The following is a 22,073-nucleotide window of genomic DNA, read 5'->3' as shown; positions in this document are numbered from 1 at the left end:
ATGAGATTTGATGGCTCAGTTAGGACGCTTAAGAGTTACGAGTTAGCCAGGAAAGACCTAAAGGGAGAGCTAAGAAGAGCCAGGAGAGGACATGAGAAGTCATTGGCGGATAGGATCAAGGAAAGTCCTAAAGCTTTCTATTGCTCTATCGGGAATAAAAGAATGACTAGAGTAAAATTAGAGCCAATCAAGCATAGCAGTGAATAGTTGTGCATGAAGTCAGAGGAGGTAGGGGAAGCACTAAATAAATATTTTTTGTCAGTATTCACACTAGAAAAAGACAATGTTGTTGAAGAGAATTCTGAGAAACAGGCTACTAGACTAGATGGGATTGAGGTCCACAAAGAGGTGTTAGCAATTCTGGAAAGTGTGAAAATAGATAAATCCCCTTGGCTGGATGGGATTTATCCTAGGATTATCAGGGAAGCCAGGAAGGAGATTGCTGAGCCTTTGACTTTGATGTTTATGTCATCATTGTCTACAGGAATAGTGCCTCAAGTCTGGAGGATAGCAAATGTTGTTCCCTTGTTCAAGAAGGGGAGTAGAGACAACCCTGGGAATTATAGACCAGTGAGCCTTACTTTGTGTTGGAAAGGATTATAAGAGATAGGATTTATAATCATCTCGAGAGGAATAAGTTAATTAGGGATAATTAACACGATTTTGTGAAGGGTAGGTCATGCCTCCTAAATCTAAATTCTTTGAGAAGATGACCAAACAGGTGGATGAGGGTAAAGTGGTTGATGAGGGTAAAGTGGTTGATGTGGTGTATATGGATTTCAGGAAGGTGTTTGATAATGTTCCCCATCTTATTGCATAAAGTACGGAGGCATGGGATTGAGGGTGATTTAGCGGTTTGGATCAGAAAAGAGGACAGAGAATGGTGGTTGATGGGAAATGTTCATCCTGGAGTTCAGTAACTAGTGGTGTACCACAAAGACCTGTTTTGGGTCCAGTGCTGTTTGCCATTTTTATAAACGACCTGGATGGGTTAGTAAATTTGCAAATGGCGCGAAGGTCGGTAGAGTTGTGGATAGTGACAAAGGATGTTGTAGGTTACAGAGAGACATAGATAAACTGCAGAACTGGGCTGAGAGGTGGCAAATGGAGTTTAATGTGAAAAAATGTGAGGTGATTCACTTTGGAAGGTGCAACAGGAATGCAAATACTGAGCTAATGGTAAGATTCTTGGTAGTGTGGATGAACAGAGAGATCTCGGTGTCCAAGTACATAGATCCTTGAAAGTTACCACCCAGGTTGATAGAGTTGTTCAGAAGGCATATGATGTGTTAGCTGTTATTGGTAAAGGGATTCTCTAAAGGTAAACATACAGGTTGAGTCTGTGATTAAGAAAGCGAATGCAATGTTGTCTCTTATCTCAAGAGGGTTGGAATATAAAAGCAGAGATGTACTACTAAGACTTTATAAAGCTCTGGTTAGGCCCCATTTGGAGTACTGTGTCCAGTTTTGGTCCCCACACCTCAGGAAGGACATACTGGCACTGGAACGTGTCCAGCGGAGATTCACACGGATGATCCCTGGAATGACAGGTCTAGCATATGAGGAACGGCTGAGGATACTGGGATTGTATTCGTTTAGAAGATTAAGGGGAGACTTAATAGAGACGTACAAAATAATACATGGCTTGGAAAAGGTGGATGCTAGGAAATTGTTTCCATTAGACGAGGAGACTAGGACCCGTGGACACAGACTTAGAATTAGAGGAGGTCATTTCAGAACAGAAATGCGGAGACATTTCTTCAACCAGAGAGCGGTGGGCCTGTGGAATTCATTGCCACGGAGTGCAGTGGAAGCCGGGACGCTAAATGTCTTCAAGGCCGAGATTGATAGATTCTTGTTGTCTAGAGGAATTAAGGGCTACGGGGAGAACGCTGGTAAGTGGAGCTGAAATGCGCATCAGCCATGATTGAATGGCGGAGTGGACTCGATGGGCCGAATGGCCTTACTTCCACTCCTATGTCTTATGGTCTTATGGATTGAGTTTCGAAACCATGAGGTCATGCTGTAGTTGTACAAAACTCTGGTGCAGCCACATTTGGAGTATTGCGTACAGTTCTGGTCACCCCATTATAGGAAGGATATGGAAGCTTTGGAAAGAGTGCAGAGGAGATTTACTATGTTGCCTGGTATGGAGGGAAGGTCTTATGAGGAAAGGCTGAGGGACTTGAGGCTGTGTTCGTTAGACATAAGAAGGTTGAGAGGCAACTTAATTGTGACATAGAAGATAATCAGTGGGTTAGATAAGGTGGACAGTGAGAGCTTTTTTCCTCAGATGCTGATGGCTAGCACGAAGGGACATTGTTCCTATATCTATCACCCCTCAATTTAAAGCAATGTCAGAAGTAGTTTCTTTACTCAGTAGGGGCGTGGAATACATTGCCTGCAACAGTTGTAGACTCGCCAACTTTAAGGGCATTTCAATGGTCATTGGATAAATATATGGATGAGAATGAAATAATGTAGGTTAGAAAGGCTTCAGATTGGTTCCACAGGTCGGTGCAACATCGAGGGCTGAAGGGCCTGTACTGCGCTGTAACGTTCTGTGTTCTATGAGTTTAATAATGTAGCTAAATATGTGGGTCTCAGACTGTCAGGTTCAGTATGAAGCATAAGTCAGTTTAGTTTCCTTTGTCAGCAAAACTTAGTTGGTTTATTACAAAACACAAACTTACCCAAACACAAATGCAAAAATTATTGAAAAACAGTTTGGATTATGCACATGTATATGTTTATGTGCCTTTTGATTAATTAAATAAACACTTCTTTAAAATTAACTGTTTTCAGAGGGAAAAATGTTGTATTCTCATGCCCTCATGACTAACACTTTTTGTGAGACATGCCATTTCTTTTCAGTGGCGTTTCAGTGTTTGAAAGTTATCTTCGATTATTCATTTAATCAAAGCTTCATGAACAATCGGTGCATAGTAGGAAGCAGCAGGCACATACAAAATTTCTTGAGATAGCAACCAGGCCATAATTGCAGTTAACAAGTTGATATTTTGATAACTAAATTTTTTTAAAAATTGTGATTGTATGACAGGTTTACATTTAAATTAAAAGCACCATCGACTGTACAGGAAGATTAAAAATATTTATATTGTAGGTTGTATATAATGGCTCATGGAAATATCTTGTTAAAATGTAATAAAATAAATTTTTCTACTTATTAGTAATGCACTGCATGTGTTTTATGATTGATATTTTTCTTTGAAACAGCCAAGCCAAAGCTATGTATGCTTGTAAAGCCGAGCACAGTCATGAACTTTCTTTCCCACAGGGAGCAATATTCACTAATGGTGAGTATTAAGCAAATCTATATTAGAGTTCTTGTGCTAAAATAAAAAAAAACAATTGCAGTTCAAGTACTGTATAATTAATTGTTTTTGCGAGTTTCTTCCTCACGGTTGTCTTTATCTGGAAGGCACAGGTCATATTTTCAAATGCATTCTGATTTATGAATGGTTTCATGTTTATTTAAAATTTATATATAATTAAAAGTTTGCATAATCCAATTAGAAATTGCTCAGTAAATTGAATTGAAATTTCATTTTAATAAATAATCTTGATCAAGTGAACTGTGCTACACCCAAGATTTTTTTTTCTGGGCTAATATCTTTTATAGTGCCTCAGTTTCTCTGTTGCTTTGCACAATTACCATTTTTGGTCTCTTGTTCAGCTTTAGTTAACTTCTCTTCTGCCTTTTTCACCACTTCCCAATTCTAACTCTTGTTTCTAACCAATGACTGGCATTTACAACCTGTTTCTACTATCTTTGCTTTCATTATAAATTTTCAAAGCATACACCCTGCTCTAAGCTGTACACAACATTATGACACAGTCATTTTAATTAATGCGATACTGCACAGACTGAAAGTATGTCCACATTTAATTCCTCCAGCCATAACACAGCCTTCAGTTCAATTCTGTACTGAAAGATATCACCATCTCTAATATCAACTCTAAGCAGTGCTTCAAAAATAATTTTTATGGAATTGCTGTATCAGATTTGTTTGTTGATCAGAGAAGCCCCATCGTTCAGAAGCTGTCACAATCAATTGTTGCTGAGTGGTGTGGTCAGAGCTCCCTATCGGTTTCACTCTCACATATTGCTGTTAATTATAAAGTGCAGTTGTTAACTGTGGCCTTCCTTCACTCCAGCTTCATCCTCTCACTATTATGAAGCATTTTGTTTCCTTGGCAGCAAGATCATTCTACCATTCCTTGATTGGACAGTATCAGTAGCTTTCTGATCAATGAAAATACAGAATTCTGTGTTCACCAGCCTCTCCCATTATACAGTCGTAAAGTCATAGAGCCATACAGCTTGAAAACAGACTCTTCGGTCCAACTCACCCATGCCGACCAGATATCCGAAATAAATCTAGTCCCATTTACCAGCACTTGGTCCGTATCCCACTAAACCCTTCCAATTCATATACCCAACCAGGTGCCTTTTAAAGGTTGTAATTGTATCAGTCTCCACCACTCCTTCTGGCAACTCATTCCATACACGCACCATCCTTTGCACGAGAAAGTTACCCCTTAGGTCCTTTTAAAATCTTTCCCTTCTCACCCTAAACCAACGCACTCAAGTTCTGGACTCCACCGCCCTAGGGAAAAGACCTTGTCTGTTTACCCATTTTATAAACCTCTATAAGGTCACCCCTCAGCCCCCGGTGCTCCAGGGAAAACAGCCCCCATCTATTCATCCTCTCACTATAGCTCATAACATGTTGGATAAAAGGATTTTTTTTTGTATGAGGAACATTCTCGTGAGCAGGTTGAAATGATTCCAGATGCCCTTGGTAGCACTTAGATTAAAGGTTATTAAATCCCACACCAGATCCAGATCACTGTACTTCCCACAGGACATGGTAATGACTAACTCTGTAGCACCTTTCGTTGTCTCAACAATTTCTTTCTTTTTTTTTCCTGATTGTTTTTATCCCTTGGGGTTTAGACAACATAATATTAAAAAAATCATTGTAAAGCAGCTTTTATATTGGCAAAACAAAAGCAAAAATACAACTTGCTGGAAATCTGAAGTAGAAATGAAAAATGTTGGAAGCATCCAACAGGTCAGAAAGGAGAGAAAATCACACTGAACTTTGATGATGTTTTAAAGGGAGTGACCAATCACATTATTCACATTATGCCACAAGTGTAACTCTAACACTCAAGGAGCTTAACATAAATCAAGGCAGACCACCTGATTGGCATCAAAAATTAAACACTCACTCCTTCCAATAACCATACACAATTTAGTAAGGTGTACCATCTTGAAGATGTACTTCAGCAACTCCCCAAGTCTCCTGCAGCAGCACCTTCCATGCCTACAATCTCTATGATTTAGAGGGACAAGGACAACAGATCAAGGGAAGGACCACCACAACCACCTCCAAGTTCTAAGCTGCACAGCATCTTGACTTGGAACGATATCACCCTTACTTCAGTCAAAATCCTAGAACTCTCCTCCCAGCAGCTTTATGGGTTCAGCTAAAACACAAGGACAATAGACAATAGGTGCAGGAGTAGGCCATTCTACCCTTTGAGCCTGCACCACCATTCAATATGATTATGGCTGATCATCCTTAATCGGTATCCTGTTCCTGCCTTATCTCCATGACCCTTGATTCCACAATCCCTGAGAACTCTATCCAACTCTTTCTTAAATGAATCCAGAGACTGGGCCTCCACTGCCCTCTGGGGCAGAGCGTTCCACACAGCCACCGCTCTCTGGGTGAAGAAGTTTCTCCTCATCTCTGTCCTAAATGGTCTACCCCGTATTGAAACATGTTTCCTGCCGCCAGAGTGTCCAATCCTTTAATAATCTTATATGTCTCAATCAGATCCCCTCTCAGTCTTCTAAACTCAAGGGTATACAAGCCCAGTTGCTCCAGTCTTTCAGTGTAAGGTAATCCCACCATTCCAGGAATTGACCTCGTGAACCTACGCAGCACTCTCTCAATAGCCAGAATGTCTTTCCTCAAATTTGGAGACCAGAACTGTACACAGTACTCCAGGTGTGGTCTCACCAGGGCCCTGTACAGCTGCAGAAGCACCTCTTTGCTTCTATACTCAATCCCTCTTGTTATGAAGACCAGCATGCTATTAGCCTTCTTCACTATCTGCTGTATCTGCATGCTTACCTTCATTGACTGGTGTACAAGAACACCCAGATCTCTCTGTACTGCCCCTTTACCTAAATTGATTCCATTTAGGTAGTAATCTGCCTTCCTGTTCTTGCCACCAAAGTGAATAACCATACATTTATCCACATTAAACTGCATCTGCCATTTGTCTGACCACTCACCTAACTTGTCCAGGTCACCTGTAACCTCCTAACATCCTCATCACATTTCACCCTGTCACCCAGCTTAGTATCATCAGCAAATTTGCTAATGTTATTGCTAATACCATCTTCTATAATATTAACATATATTGTAAAAAGCTGCGGTCCCAGCACTGCTCCCTGCGGTACCCCACTGGTCACTGCCTGCCATTCCGAAATGGAGCCGTTTATCACGACTCTTTGTTTCCTGTCAGCCAACCAACTTTCAATCCAAGTTAAGACTTTGCCCCCAATACCATGCGCCCTAATTTTGCTCACTAGCCTCCTTTGTGGGACTTTATCAAAAGCTTTCTGTCAGTCCAGGTACACCACATCTACTGGATCTCCCTCATCCATCTTCAGAGTTACATCCTCAAAAAATTCCAGAAGATTAGTCAAGCATGATTTCCCCTTCATAAATCCATGCTGACTGTGACCTATCCTGTTACTACTATCCAGATGTGTCGTAATTTCATCCTTTATAATAAACTCCAGCATCTTTCTCACCACTGAGGTCAGACCATCTGGTCTATAATTTCCTGCTTTCTCTCTCCCACCTTTCTTAAAAAGTGGTATAACATTAACCACCCTCCAATCCGCAGGAACTGATCCCGAATCTATCGAACTCTGGAAAATAATCACCAACGCATCCACGATTTCTCGAGCCACCTCCTTCAGTACCCTGGGATGTAGACCATCAGGCCCCAGGGACTTATAAACCTTCAGACCTAACAGTCTCTCCAACACCAATTCCTGGCAAATATAAATTCCCTTCAGTTCAGGTCCTTCAGCCACTGTTACCTCAGGGAGATTGTTTGTGTCTTCCCCAAGGAACACCGATCTGAAGTACCAATTCAATTCTTCTGCCATTTCTTTGTTCCCTGTAATATATTCCCCTGTTTCTGTCTTCAAGGGCCCAATTTTAGTCTTCACCATTTTTTTGCTTTACACATACCTAAAAAAGCTTTTACTATCCTCCTTTATATTATTGGCCAGTTTACTTTCGTACCTCATTTTTTTTCTCTGTGTATTTCCTTCTTAGTAATCCTCTGTTGTTCTTTAAAAGCTTCCCAGTCCTCCGTTTTCCCACTTATCTTTGCTGTGTTATACTTTTTCGCTTTTAACTTTATATGTTTCTTAACTTCCCTCATCAGCCACGGCCACCCATGCCTCCTCCTAGGATCTTTCTTCCTGTTTGGAATGAACTGATCCTGCAACTTCTCCATTATACACAGAAATATCCGCCATTGTTCCTCCACTGTCATCCCTGCTAAGGTATTGCACCATTGAACTTTGGCCAGCTACTCCCTCATAAAGCTCCATAGTTCCCTTTATTCAACTGAAATATTGTCACTTCCGATTGTACCCTCTCCCTCTCAAATTGCACATTGAAGCTTATTGTATTATGGTCACTACTTCCCAATGGCTCCTACACTTGTTCAAGAAACTGGTTCACCACAACCTTCTTTAGGGCAACTAGAGATGAACAGACGGTGCAGACTGCAGAGTTTGCACATTCTCTGTGTGTCTGCATGGGTTTCCTCCGGGCGCTTTGGTTTCCTCCCACAACCCAAAGATGTGCAGGTTGGGTGAATTGGCCATGCTAAATAGTCCATAGTGTTCAGGGATGTCTAGGTTAGGGGCATTAGTCAGGGGTTAAAGGGTTAATTAGGGTAGGGGAATGGGTCTTGGGGGTTGCTCTTCAGTGTGGACCTGTTGGGCCGAAGGGCCTGTTTCCACACAGTAGGGATTCCATGATTCTAAGAATGAATTGCTGACTTAGACAGTAGTAGCCACGTCCTGTGAAAGAATAACTGAGAACACATTTTTTCTAAATGTATTAAAACACAGAATGAGGAGCAGGAGTAGGCCATCTGGCCCTTCGAGCCTGCACCGCCATTCAATAAGATCATGGCTGATCGTTGACTTAGCTCCACTTACCCACCCACTCATCGTATCCCTTAATTCCTTTATTGTATAAAAAAAAATCTATCTTATCTTTAAAAACGTTTACTGAAGTAACATCAAATATTTCACTGGGCAGGGAATTCCACAGATTTACAACCCTCTGGGTGAAGATGTTCCTTCTCAGTTCAGTCCTAAATCTGATCCCTCTAATCTTGAGGCTATGCCCTCTTGTCCTAGTTTCACTCGCCAGTGGAAGCATCCTCTCTACTTCTATCTTATCTACTCCCTTCATAATTTTACATGTTTCTACAAGATCCCCCCTCATTCTTCTGAATTTCAATGAATATAATCCCACTCTACTCAGTCTGTCCTCATAAGCCAACCCCCTCAACTCCAGAATCAACCTAGTGAACCTCCTCTGCACCCCCTCCAGTGCCAGTACATCCCTTCCCAAGTAAGGAGACCAAAATTGCATGCAGTACTTCAGGTGTGGCCTGACCAGCACCCTCACCAGCTGCAACATAGCCTCTCTGCTTTTAAACTCAATCCCTTTAGCAATGAAGGACAAAATTGCATTTGCCTTCTTAATTACCTGTTGTATCTGCAGACCAACCTTCTGTGATTCATGCACAAGGACACCCAGGTCCCTCTGCACAGCAGCTTGCTGCAACCTTTTACCATTCAAGTAATAATCCCTTTTACTGTTATTCCTACTGAAATGGATGACTTCACATCAACATTATACTCCATCTGCAATACCTTTGCCCACTCACTTAAACTATCTATGTCCCTTTGCAAAGTTTCACAGTCCTCTGCACACTTTGCTCTACCACTCATCTTAGTGACATCTGTAAACTTTGATACACTACATGGTCCCCAGTTCTAAATCTTCAATGTAAATTGTGACTAATTGCAGCCCCTAAGGGCACACCACTAGTCCCTGATTGCCACCCAGAATTTTGCCGAGAGGTGTGAGGGAGGAGCGAAGGACTGCCGGGAAGTTTTTAAGTGGGTGGGATGTCGCCGATCGAGTTTACAGGAATCTGAAGGGGGAGGGTGAGCAGCCAGAAATTGTGGTACAGATTGGCACTAATGATATAGCCAGGAAAGGGATTGAGGATCTAAAAAGTGACTGCAGAGAGTTAGGTTGGAAGCTGAAGAGCAGGATGAGTACAGTAATGACCCTGGGTTTGTTACCGGTGCCACGAGATAGTGAGGTGAGGAACAGTCAGTGAATGCAGCTTAAGATGTGGCTGTGAGGCTGGTGCAGGAGGGAGGGCTTCAGATACCTAGACCATCGGGATACCTACTGGGGAAGGTGGGACCTGTACGTGAACGACGGGTTGCACCTGAACTGGAGGGGCACAAATGTCCTGGGTGGGAGATTTGCTCGTGTGATTTGGGAGGGTTTAAACTAGTTTGGCAGAGGGGTGTGAATCAGAGCCACATGTCTGAGAGGAGGTCAGTTGCAGATGGGGCAGTGACAGGATGTAGTGAACCTATAGATTTAAAAAAAAACTAACCTGAGAACCATCTGCAGTAATGTCCTTATCAAAATTAGAGTGGTACTGGAAAAGCACAGCAGGTCAGGCAGCGTCCAAGGAGCAGGAAAATTGATGTTTCAGGCAAAAGCCCTTCATCAGGAATTGATGAAAGACTGGTGAAAAATTTCCAATGCCTGATGGCTTTAGAGGAAGTTGATGAAGAAATTATTGATACTTCAGCTATGTGCTTACAAAGTACCCTCTATTTGTAAATGTGCCCACTTAGATTGAAAAAAGTACAAATGTAACACTGTAATATAGAGAATTGTGAGCAGATTAAATAAAGTATTTGCCTATATGGTTAGACAATTTTGTTCATTCTTCAAATATTAACGTCACTTGCTAGGCCAACATTTATTCCCCAACCGAATTGTAATTGGTGAGGTGGTGACAAGCCATTTTCTTCAACTGGTTGCTGTAAGTATAATGTAGATACACTGAGTCTGGTTCCCTCGGAAGGCCCAACATTTTGACCCAGAAACTGTGAAGAAAATGAGACTAGGAGACAGTAACTTTTTTAATGACACTGGGTTAGTTATCTGGAAAATACACTACAAACCTACTGACTCCCATAATTACCTGAAGACTATGCTTCATCAGACCCCACTTCCTGTAAAGACACCATTCCATTCCCCTTGTTTCTCTGTCTTTGTTGCTTCTGTTCAAATGATTCCAGCTTCTGCTGGAAAGTCAACCTTTTTCCTCAACTGAGGATTCCCCAGCACTGTAGTTGACAGAGCCCTCAGCCGTGTCTGACACATCTCCTGCACTTCTGCCCTCAGCCCCTCTCTTCCCTCCCACAACATCAATAGGGTTCCACTGGTCCTTCCTTTACATCACATCATCATCCACAGCCAAAGGGCCATTGTCCAACATTTCCACCACGTCCAGCAGGGTACCACCACCATGCATATGTTCCTCTTCCCTCTCTTGTCAGCCTCCACAGGCACCATTCTCTCTGGAACACTCTGGTCCAGTCCCAATCCCTCCTCACACCACCACAGCACTTTCCCATGTAATCGCAGAACATGTAACACCCATCACGCCAATTACAAGTACTCCTCCTAGCCACACACTATCCTGACATGGCAAAATATCGCTGTTCCTCCTCTGTCACTGGATCCAAATTCTGGAACTAACTTCCTGACAGGACTACAAATTCACTTACATCACGTAGACTGCAGTGGTTCAAGACCACAAGTGCTGGTCTAGCTAGTAATGCCTGCAACTTGTACAATTTAAAAACAATTTTAAAACTCCAGCTATTAGTTTATACATACTTTTTTGGAAAATGCTTAAATTATTTTCTGCACATTGTGGATTTAATAGCAATAAAGATTTAAAGTTAAAATGCAGTAATCAGTCTCATTCTGTTTGTTTTAGTACATGCATCAGTGGAACCAGGTTGGCTACAAGGAACATATGAAGGGAAAACAGGACTGATCCCTGCAAATTATGTTGTCTTTCTTTGATAACTGCTAGCAAGACTAGAACATCTCCATGGTATCCATGGTGAACAAAATGTTACAAACTAAGAATACTATATTCCAACACACCTAAACAGATGTCAGACAGTCAGAAGTGGTGGAGTATCTATATCTGCAGAATATATGCCTTTTTATGGTATGGAGTACAGGATTGTAGTCTGCATCAATATCTGTTCATTTTAATTAAATAAATACCTTATTATCCGTAGTTATTGAAACAATTGATTTTGCAGTGTTGAAAATGGAAAAGACGATTGATTGAAGTTAAGTGTATATAGATGTGCATATATGTTTTAAAAGGCTATGGCATAAGTATTTCAAGACTCCCTGTATTAAGTCCCAAATACTGGATATGGGTTTTATCATAACAGTATGACCAATGGAGGGTTTATTCCATTGATTTATGTTTATTTCCCTGAAAATTGTCACATTGGATGGAGAAAGGCTGTCACATTATCACAGCTGCACAAACTCTGCATTTTTACATCTGTAATTTGAACCGAGCTGGACTGTTTTTCTTTCAGGCAGAAACTCTGTTGCTTTTCCAAACTAAATCTCCCTTTTTTTTTTGCAATCAAATAATTTAATTGATTACATTGTAAACTGAATTTTGTCGACTTTTAACTTTCCTTGACTTCTTAGAATGGCTGGTGATCATTTTTAGTTAACTGTCACTAAAACTCAAAGCACTCAAATATCCAAGTATATTTTCACTTGCTTTATTGTAGAGTGTTTTGTTGTAGGTATCTATTTCAAAATGTGCAAGTAAACATATATAAACATCTAAATTATTGTTGCATTCCTGCAGTAAATATGAATTGTAAATTTAATATACTTTGGTTAACAAACTAATTATGATGCTAAAGTGCATAAGAACTAATGAATCCATTGACACCAAAGTTTTGAGAGAGTGATTTTTTACAAGTTTTCAGTGTAGTGTTGATCTCAAATTATCTGCATATACCTCTAACCTTCTCTGAGCATATCCAATCTTCCAACAATCAAGTATTCATTATAATCTAATTGTTGCATATAAGAAAATGAAGCAGTACTTATCACACAATTTTAATTTCTCTTGTATCAAAGTAATGTTGACATATTTATGTAATTGTTATATGTATATGACTATTGATTATTCTGCTACAAATCAAAAAATATTTTATTTCTGCAACATAAATTTGAAATATAATGTTTTTGGGGCAAATAATTGTATCAACAAGATTTTAGCTTTTGTTTTGCAAGAAAAAATCTGCCAAGCTTTATGAAAAACAGGCAGAGAGAGAGCGAGAGAATTGTGCAAGCCTTGAGGACAAACTGCACTTTTTACTCTAATTTTATTTTTTCCCAGTACGCTGGTGTATTGGCATCTTTTTTAAATATTAATTTTTTTCATTAAGTATATATCATACAGTGGTTACATTGATAATTGAAACTATATAATGTCAAATAGTTTAGTTGGTTTCAATGTATTTAATTATTAATATCTGTCGCAAAATGCTAAATGGGTTCAACTGAATGTTTTCTGTTCATTCAAAATTCTTTTCATAAAGTTCCCTGATTGTACCAAGGACTTAGTATATAGTCTGCACAATGTTACTATTATTTTTAAAGGACTTATATTTGTGGTACAATATATTAAAAATAGACATATTTGAAGACTAAAGAATGATAGAATGAGTAGAAATTTACAGCCAAATGATTTTGGGCCAGTTTGTATTTTGTGGAATAATGTGAATGCTGACACTACATGGAAAAATGCACATTAATTACTATAGTGGTCACAGTGTAGGTCAAAAGATGTTTTGTGTGGAAGCATAATAAATTATATTTAGCTACATTGATGTGGGGTTGTGTGTTGGATTGGCAGATTTTACCCTTCACAAATAGTGATATTTTTTACTTTAATTATATGATTTATTAAAGGTGCAATTGATTTAAAATGCCATTTTCAACTTAGAAGACTATTTTCTGATCAGACAAGACTCTGCAGTGATGTAATTTATATCTCAATAAAAGTGAAAAGTGTAGAGCCTGGAAATTTTGCTCACTCAATCTCTCATTCTAGGCACTTTGATTTAAAATCTGAGGAGATTAACATTTTGGTAGCAGTTGGTGTAATTTAATGTCACTAAATTATGTGATGCTGAAATTTTGTATTATACGTAGCACAAAATCAAAGAGTAGATTATGAAATTAACTTCAAAGAAACAATGGGCAGAATCTTTCCAGCCCTTGAATGACATGGACATTGACAGGTCAGTTGGCAAAATATGGTGAAAACAGAAAAATGAGATTCTCGATGTGAGGAAAGAAAAGTCAGAATTTCCACTTTAAAGTCTTAATAGAAGACAAGGATCTTACTAATGAGCAGTGAGAGGCCCATTTACACATATTCACATTTTTATTACCCAATGTCACCTTACTCATATGCGGTTTGCTAGTTTCCCAGGCAGTGCAGAGAAACTAGTTGGTAACAGTTCTCAATATGAATGTTTGAGCAGATAACTGACAACTCCAGCCCAAAAGCATCTTCTCCAGTTTCTATCCTGGTCAGCATTTCCCAACACCTCAGAATACACTCCACAGGCAGCATTCTCTGCACTCTCCTTCCACAGGGTTCACATCAGCCAAACACCAGTGTCATTGGAGCACAATTGGGACTCACTTTTAATGCAGTTCAGTACTTTAACACTGCACCTTCAGAGCTCACCAAGACCTTGCATTACAATGTTGCTGCCACTCTGATCGCAAGGAGATTACCTATCTCATGTACTGGAAATGCATATCTCTCAGAGCTCGCTGCTTTCATTCTTCGCAGTCATTCACTTTGTACTTACTTGGTTGCTCACAACATCTATGCCTTGTCATCAGCTTTTCATGTTTGGTAGCAATGAACAGTCAAGGTGTAGGACTTAGCCTGGCAGAGAACAGAAGGTCATTAACCTCTTGCAGCTTTCCTGCATGTTCCTCCTGACCTGGGTTGATACTTCAGACCAGGCTGGAATTGTTTGATATGGTGCATGGCTCAGGTTTTAAAACTGGCACCCGCAGCATGAGCACTGGAAGATCCCAGTACTAGTGAGTGTTTGATCACTGCCAACCACTAGAGCAGTGCTCTGGAGGCATTGTGCATGCTGAATTAGGTGTTCAGAAGAGAGTTGCATGTGTTATGAAGATGTGGGTGTTCCTTTAAGAGACTTAAAAGCAGCAGAACTACCAAACAGCACTAAGTATTCTCATTAAGGCAACAATGTATGTAACACTGAGTTGAACAACTCAAGTAGTTTGTTGCCTGGAGACAAAAACAAATGTGAATTTGGCCAATTAGTTTAAATTATATCTGAAACATATCAAATTCCAATCAAGATTGAATTGAGAATATTGACAATCTTAAAAGCCAATGGCACAATCTGATGCTCTGGAGTATATGACCAGGGAAAATTGTACAGTTGGGAGGAGATCTGCCATGTCCTGGCATGTAAGAGACTACTTGAAAAAATATCTCTCTTAAAAGTCCCTTTTCAATCAGTAACTTGTAACACAAAAAATTCTAACAAGGAGAAAAGAAGACACAGGAAGATCCGAAGACAAGAACCTACAGCTTCTGGATTAGTGGTGCTGGAAGAGCACAGCAGTTCAGGCAGCATCCAAGGACCTTTGAAATTGACGTTTTGGGCAAAAGCCCTTCATCAGGAATAAAGGCAGTGAGCCCGAAGCATGGAGAGATAAGCTAGAGGAGGATGGGGGTGGGGAGAAAATAGCATAGAGTACAATGGCTGAGTGGGAGAGGGGATGAAGGTGATAGGTCAGGGAGGAGAGGGTGGAGTGGATAGGTGGAAAAGGTGATAGGCAGGTAGGACAAGTCCGGACAAGTCATGGGGACAATGATGAGCTGGAAGTTTGGAACTAGGGTGAGGTGGGGGAAGGGGAAATGAGGCACGACATGGTTGAAGAGCTTCAGGACAGAGGAAGTGACCTGGGAGTTGCAGTGGGAGAGGGACTCCCTGAGATTCTTGTAGAGAGAGGAGGAAAATTCTTCAAGGCAAGCATCCTTGCAAGAGGATTCGCAGTAGGGTTAAAATCAACGAGGTAAAAACATTGATTGCAGATGCTGGAAACCAGATTCTGGATTAGTGGTGCTGGAAGAGCACAGCAGTTCAGGCAGCATTCAAGGAGCTCTGAAATCGACATTTCGGGCAAAAGCCCTTCGCTCTGTTTGCCTCTGGAAAGAATTTAGATGCATTCCCAGAGGCCACTGGGAATGAAGAGGGCTGTTAAAAGACCCACTTCAGCATTGTCATAAAGGAAATAAAACAGAAAACAAGTTGTCTAGCCCCCACATCTCAACTCCTCACACTCCATGCCAACATATTCTCCCGAACCGATCCTCATGGTCCCTCAGACCTTCCATTTAAACCAATGCTTCTAAATCTGTCCATCATGCCAATCAAAGACCCTTTACCCACACTGCATGGTTTCTTGTACTCCAAGCCAACTTACATTTTTCTACCAACTTGCATTGCACCTTACACCCTCTGTCAAAATATAGCACATACATGCTCATTAACTCAGTATATGCTCTATACAAAACCATCTGACCTTATAGTAACAAAACTGTGAGAAAAATAATTTTTTTTTAAAACTGTCTCCCATAGATTTCTGAAAACAAAAATGCTTTTGTGAAACCCCTATAAATAAGGGTTCACCAGGCCTTTGAAGTAAGTATTAATAATAGAAATGGCAAGCACTCAACACTACTTTTGCTTATGTAAGTAAACACTGAGCAATTGTGAATTCGATTTCAGATAGCACTGTAAATCAAGCAATGTTTCCGACAAACTACTCATTGTTCATGTTCTCAGCCAAGTTTTATAATGCATTGGGAGGCTGTGGCATTCATAATCCAAAACGCTAATGTTATGGGGATATAGGTTTCATCCACAAATGCTGACATTTGAATTAATAAAAATCTGAAATTAAAAGTAAGTCAGTGGTGACAATATAACCAATGGAGATTGCTGTAACAGTCCATATGGTTTACCAATATCCTTTATGGAAAGAATCTGGGATCCTGACTTCGTCTGGCCTACCTGTTACTCCAAACTCAAACAATGTGTTTTACTCTTAACTGCCCTCTGCACAATTAGTTTTGGACAATGAATGCTCATTTAACAATGTCTGCATCCTTTGAATCAATAAAAAAAATTATTCATTTGTGACTGACACTTGTATAGTTAAAAGTTATTTTTTCAGAAAGTACTAATGAATGCTTTAAAGCGTTTTCACACATGGCAATAATTAATTAATGAGCCCCTTAATAGAGTATATAATGAGTGAATAGCATTGAATTGCCATAGGCAGTTATCAGGTTATGAGACAACATGGGCGGTAGGTTAAAGGCTATAGTGCATCAGTAGAAGGGTATAGTTTGGGATCCAGGATTTGAGGGACAATGTGAAATGGGAAGAAGAGCAAAGGATGGCAAGGGGAAATGGATAAAACCTTTTCAACTTACCTTTCAAAGGTACCTTCATCCAGATGATGGCTCAAGATATCTCTGAGGGGCTGTGATGTACGATTCCTTGAAGAGCCTGGCTGATTCCAGTAAAATTGCAGAGGATTAGGAGATGCTTATCCCTCAATGTATCCAGCCAGGTCAGGAGTGCAGGTAATGGGCTCATAATCACTGCCATTTTGCATCCTTTAAGAAATACTGGGGGAACTAAAAATCCTGAAATCTGGTTCCGGGTACCATATTTTTAGGTCCACAGTGACCACCGAGCCACATAAAGACTAGACTTATATTTTGTGGATCTATCCAAAATAAATTTGAATAAGGCTACTGCAACTTATCCCAACAAAGGCCCAAAAGAAATCATCTGAAAAATTAGCATTTCTCCCATTTTTCTGATCTGAGTTCAAACTGTAGCCAAACAAGACAGAATAACAATTTGGGTAAGTAACTTCATATGAAGTTTATGGAATAGAAATCGTGTGATGGACTTCAACAAAAACATATGTACAATTCTTTTTACTGTTCAACTATGCAGGGTTATTATTCTTGAATCTCTATTACCAAGCCATATAATTGATTGATTCAAAAAAGATTATTATGGGACAGACACAAGCTCTGTTTTTGCAAGAGTATAACAGGGGTCCGGCAGCATCCATGGGGAGAGACCAACCTAACGTTTCGAGTCCAGATGACTCTTCATCAGAACTGAAGTATGGAAGGGCAGTAGTTATACAATAGTTGGGAAAGGGTAGACTGCTGGGAGAGCGAGGATGTTGATAGTTCAGAGTAAGAAGTGTGTCTAACTGCCAGACTGGAAACAACAGACAGCCCCAGGGGGGTAGAGGGAGAGGACAGAGGGTGACAGGGAATGTAACAAGAAAAGGTAACAAAAGGGAAGGAATGGGAGTCGGTTCACAATTTGAAGGCATTGAACTCAATATTAAATCCAGAACTCTGTAACGTGCCTGCTCTGAAGATGTAAAGTTGTTCTTCCAGTTTGTGCTGTAATTCACTGGAGCATTGCAGCATGCTGAGGACAGACATGTGGGCACACGAGCAGGATGCTGTGTTAAAATGACTGGCTGCAGGAAGGTCAGGGTCACAGTTGCGCACAGACCAGAGATATTCTGTAAAGTGGTCACCCAGTTTGCATTTGGTTTCTCCAGTGCTGTGAAGTTTGGCAAACATTAAGATTGATAAGTCCCTAAGGCCAGACCAGATTTATCCTAGGTTGTTCCGGGAAGTGAGAAAGGAGGTTGCTAAGCTGATGGTGAAGATCTTTGCTTCATCACTCTCCACGGAGGATTGAAAGAAAGTGAATGTTGTTCCTCTTTTCAAGCAGGGGAATAGGGAAATCCCTGGTAATTACAGACCAGACATACGTCTGTGGTCAGCAAAGTTTTGGAAAGAATTCTGAGGGATAGGATTTATGACTATTTGGAAAAGCATAGCGTGATTAAAGGCAGTCAGTATGGCTTTGTGAGGGGCAGGTCATTCCTTACAAATCTTAGTGAGTTCTTTGAGGAGGTGACCAGACAGGTCGACAAAGGTCGAACAGTGGATGTGGTGTATATGGACTTCAGCAAGGCATTTGATGAGGTTCCCCATGGTAGGCTCATTCATAAAGTCAGGAAGTATGGGATACAGGTAGATTTGGCTGTCTGGATTCAAAAATGATTGGCTGACAGAAGGCAGAGAGTGGTTCAAAGTTTGGGAGAAGATTGGGAGAAAGCGGTTGTAAATGGAAAGTGTTCTGCCTGGATGTCAGTGGTGAGTGGTGTCCCACAGGGCTCTGTTCTTGGGCCTCTACTCTTTGTAGTTTTTTCTAAATGACTTAGATGAGGAGGTTGAAGGATAGGTTAGTAAATTTGCCGATGACACAAATGTTGAAGGTGCCGTCGATAGTATCGAGGGCTATTGCAGGCTGCAGCACAACATAGAAGGATGTAGACCTGGGCTGAGAAATAGCAGATGGAGTTATCCTTAGTTAGTAAGTTTGCAGATGACACCAAAATTGGAGGTGCAGTGGACAGTGGAGAAGGTTACCTTAGATTACAACAGGATCTTGATCAGATGGGCCAGTTGGGCCGAGAAGTGGCAGATGGAGTTTAATTCAGATAAATGCGAGGTGCTGCATTTTGGGAAAGCAAATCTTAGCAGGACTTATACACTTAATGGTAAGGTCCTAGGGAGTGTTGCTGAACAAAGAGGCCTTGGAGTGCAGGTTCATAACTCCTTGAAACTGTAGTCGCAGGATAGTGAAGAAGGCGTTTAGTATGCTTTCCTTTATTGGTCAGAGTATTGAGTATAGGAGTTGGGAGGTCATGTTGCGGCTGTACAGGACATTGGTTAGGCCACTGTTGGAATATTGCGTGTAGTTCTGGTCTCCTTCCTATCGGAAAGATGTTGTGAAACTTGAAAGGGTTCAAAAGCGATTTACAAGGATGTTGCCAGGGTTGGAGGATTTGAGCTATGGGGACATGCTGAACAGGCTGTGGGGCTGTTTTCCCTGGAGCGTTGGGGGCTGAGGGGTGACTTTATAGAGGTTTACAAAATTTGGAGGGGCATGGATAGGATAAATAGACAAAGTCTTTTCCCTGGGGTCGGGGAGTCCAGAACTAGAGGGCATAGGTTCAGGGTGACAGAGAAAGATATAAAAGAGACCTAAGGGCAACTTTTTCACGCAGAGGGTGGTACGTGTATGGAATGACCTGCCAGAGGGAGTGGTGGAGGCTGCTACAATTGCAACACTTAAGAGGCATTTGGATGATTATATGAATAGGAAGGGTTTGGAGGGATATAGGCTGGGTGCTGGCAGGTGGGAGTAGATTGGGTTGGGATATCTGGTCGGCTTGGACGTGTTGGACTGAAGGGTCTGTTTCCATGCTGTACATCTCTATGACTGAAATGTGAAGTGATGCATTTTGGAAGATCAAACTTTAGTACTGAATATAGGACTAAAGGCAGGATTCTTGGCACTTGGAGGAACAGAGGGATCTTGGTGTTCAAGTGCATAGATTCCTCAAAGTTGCCACCCAAGTGGATAGAGCTGTTAAGAAAGCACATGGTATTTTGGTCTTCATTAATAGGGGATCAAGTTTAAGAGTCGTGAAGTTTTGATGCAGCTGTCCAAGACCCTTGTGAGACCACACTTGGAATATTGTGTCCAGTTCTGTTCTCCCTACTATAGGAAAGATATGGAGGCTTTGGGGAGGGTGCAAAGAAGGTTTACCAGGATGCTGCCTGAACTGGAAGGCTTATTGTATGAAGAAAGGTTGACTAAGCTCAGACTTTTCTCTCTGGAGAGAAGGAGAAAGACAGGTGACCTGCTCGAGGTATACAAGGTACTGAGAGGCATGGATAGAGTTGCTAGCCAGAGACTTTTCCTCAGGGCAGGATTGACTGGCACAAGGGGTCATAGTTTTAAGATATTAGGTGGAAGGTATAGAGGAGACATCAGAGGTAGGTTCTTTATGCAGAGAGTTGTGAAAGCATGGAATGCGTTGCCAGCGGTGGTGGTCGAAGCAGAGTTATTAGGGACATTTAAGTGACCGCTAGACATGCACATGGACAGCAGTGAATTGAGGGGTGTGTAGGTTAGGGTATTTTATTTTAGATTAAGAATAATCTTTGGGACAACATCGTTGTTCTGTGCTGTACTTTTCTATGTTCTAATGTAGCTTAGGCCACATTGGGTGCAGTGAATACAACACACAAGATTGGAGGAGGTACAGGTAAAATGCTGCTTCACCTGAAAAGACTGTTTAGGTCCTTGGATGTGAAAAAGAAGGAGGTGAAGAGACAGGTGTTGCACTTTCTGAGGTGCTGTTGGAGGTTAAGGAATAGACTAGAATGTCCCTGTGAAATACAATCGGGGGAGTGAGGGAAAGATGTGTTCGGTGGTGGTGTTGTGCTGGAGTTGTCCGAAATGTTGGAGAAGGATCCTTTGAATGTGGAGGCTGGTGGCAGGAAAAGTGAAGACAAAGAACCTAATCATTCTGTTGTGAGTAATGTGAAGGAGCAAGGATGGAAGCACAGGTCATAGGTCAGATGCAGTTGAGGGCCCTCAAATCACAGTTATGGCAGAAGCAAGCCATTTTGGAAGGTGGCATCACCTGAACAGATACGATGTAGGCAAAGAAACTGGGTGAATGGTGTGGAATCCTTACAGGATGTAGGGTATGTAAGTCTCTAGCGAATGTAGTTATGGGAGTCAGTGGCTTTGGAACAAGATTTGTTCCACAGACCCCATAAAGAAGCAGGCCTGTGGGTGCCCACAGCTACTCCTGTGACTTGGCAGAAGTGAGATAAATTAAACGAGAAATTGTTCAGTGAGAGAACAAATTCAGCCAAGTGGATTGAACAATCCCTATCCACCACCACTCTCCTCTGTTTGGCTGAATCATTGTTCCACTCCTACATTGGCCCCGTCCCACAATTCTCTTTTCGATACATTGATAACTGTTTTAGTGCTGCTTCAAGCTCTCGCCTGCACCTTGAAATATGTGTTCATTTTGCTTCCGAGTTCACTCCTCTATAACTTTCACATTGTCCATTTCCAACACTTCCCTTCCTTTCCTTGATCTCTCTGTCTCCATTTTGGGGAATAAGTTGTCCACTGCCATCCACCTCCAAAGCCACATTATACTTTCCATAAGGTTGATGAAAGTGGTGATGGTGAATGAGTTCCACATCGGATGGACCCTTGTGGGAAATCCTATGACCACTGTGACAGAGTAGAAGACTTAAACTCAGACTGACTGGATTGCCCTGCAAAGAGCTGGCATAGGCTCAATAGGCTGAATGGTCTCCTCTTTCAGAGGAACACATGGCACATCCACCTCTCCCTTTGGTGCAATGAAATCCTACAGATTGCCCATTTTATTACCGTTCCTTATTATAGGAAATTATATGCTGTTGGATTCCATATTAACAATGGATTTTATTTTCATTTGTTCATGTTCATAACTGTTCCACCTTGATAAGTGACTAGAGAAATGCTCTTCATTGTCTCAATTTTTGGGGACGGTTGCAGGTGAGTTTGTGATGGAGGCTGTAGATTGCAGAGTTTGTAGGAGACATCCCAATCAGCTGTTATGGTTTCAGAATGGTATTTGGCAATATTCCTTGAGCACTACTTTGCCATTTGGGAAACCATTTTGAGCTGCTTGGGATCCAACCTGCAGACCATTTGATCCCTTACCCCACTGCAAGTAGATGCGAGAGCGCGAATATAAATTACAAGGATATGAGGAGGAATCATCAGA

The 22,073-nt window shown here is 41.2% G+C and overlaps 1 protein-coding gene across 3 annotated transcripts in view; it reads left to right on the top strand.

Annotated features, from left to right (window-relative positions):
- The window catches only part of arhgap42a (Rho GTPase activating protein 42a), a 335,015-nt gene extending 321,889 nt beyond the window's left edge, over positions 1-13,126 (top strand). For all 3 annotated transcript variants that reach the window (XM_072578263.1, XM_072578262.1, XM_072578264.1), the window contains exons 23-24: positions 3,238-3,317; positions 11,188-13,126. In XM_072578263.1, the coding sequence (XP_072434364.1) occupies positions 3,238-3,317; positions 11,188-11,276 (169 nt within the window). In that variant the 3' untranslated portion in view covers positions 11,277-13,126. The remainder of the gene's footprint in view (positions 1-3,237; positions 3,318-11,187) is intronic.
- The last annotated feature ends 8,947 nt before the right edge of the window (positions 13,127-22,073 follow it).

The sequence above is a fragment of the Chiloscyllium punctatum genome, chromosome 9 (assembly GCF_047496795.1).
Source record: "Chiloscyllium punctatum isolate Juve2018m chromosome 9, sChiPun1.3, whole genome shotgun sequence".
Taxonomy (NCBI): domain Eukaryota; kingdom Metazoa; phylum Chordata; class Chondrichthyes; order Orectolobiformes; family Hemiscylliidae; genus Chiloscyllium; species Chiloscyllium punctatum.
Note: the sequence above shows the minus strand (reverse complement) of the source record. Positions and strands in the feature narration are given on the sequence as shown.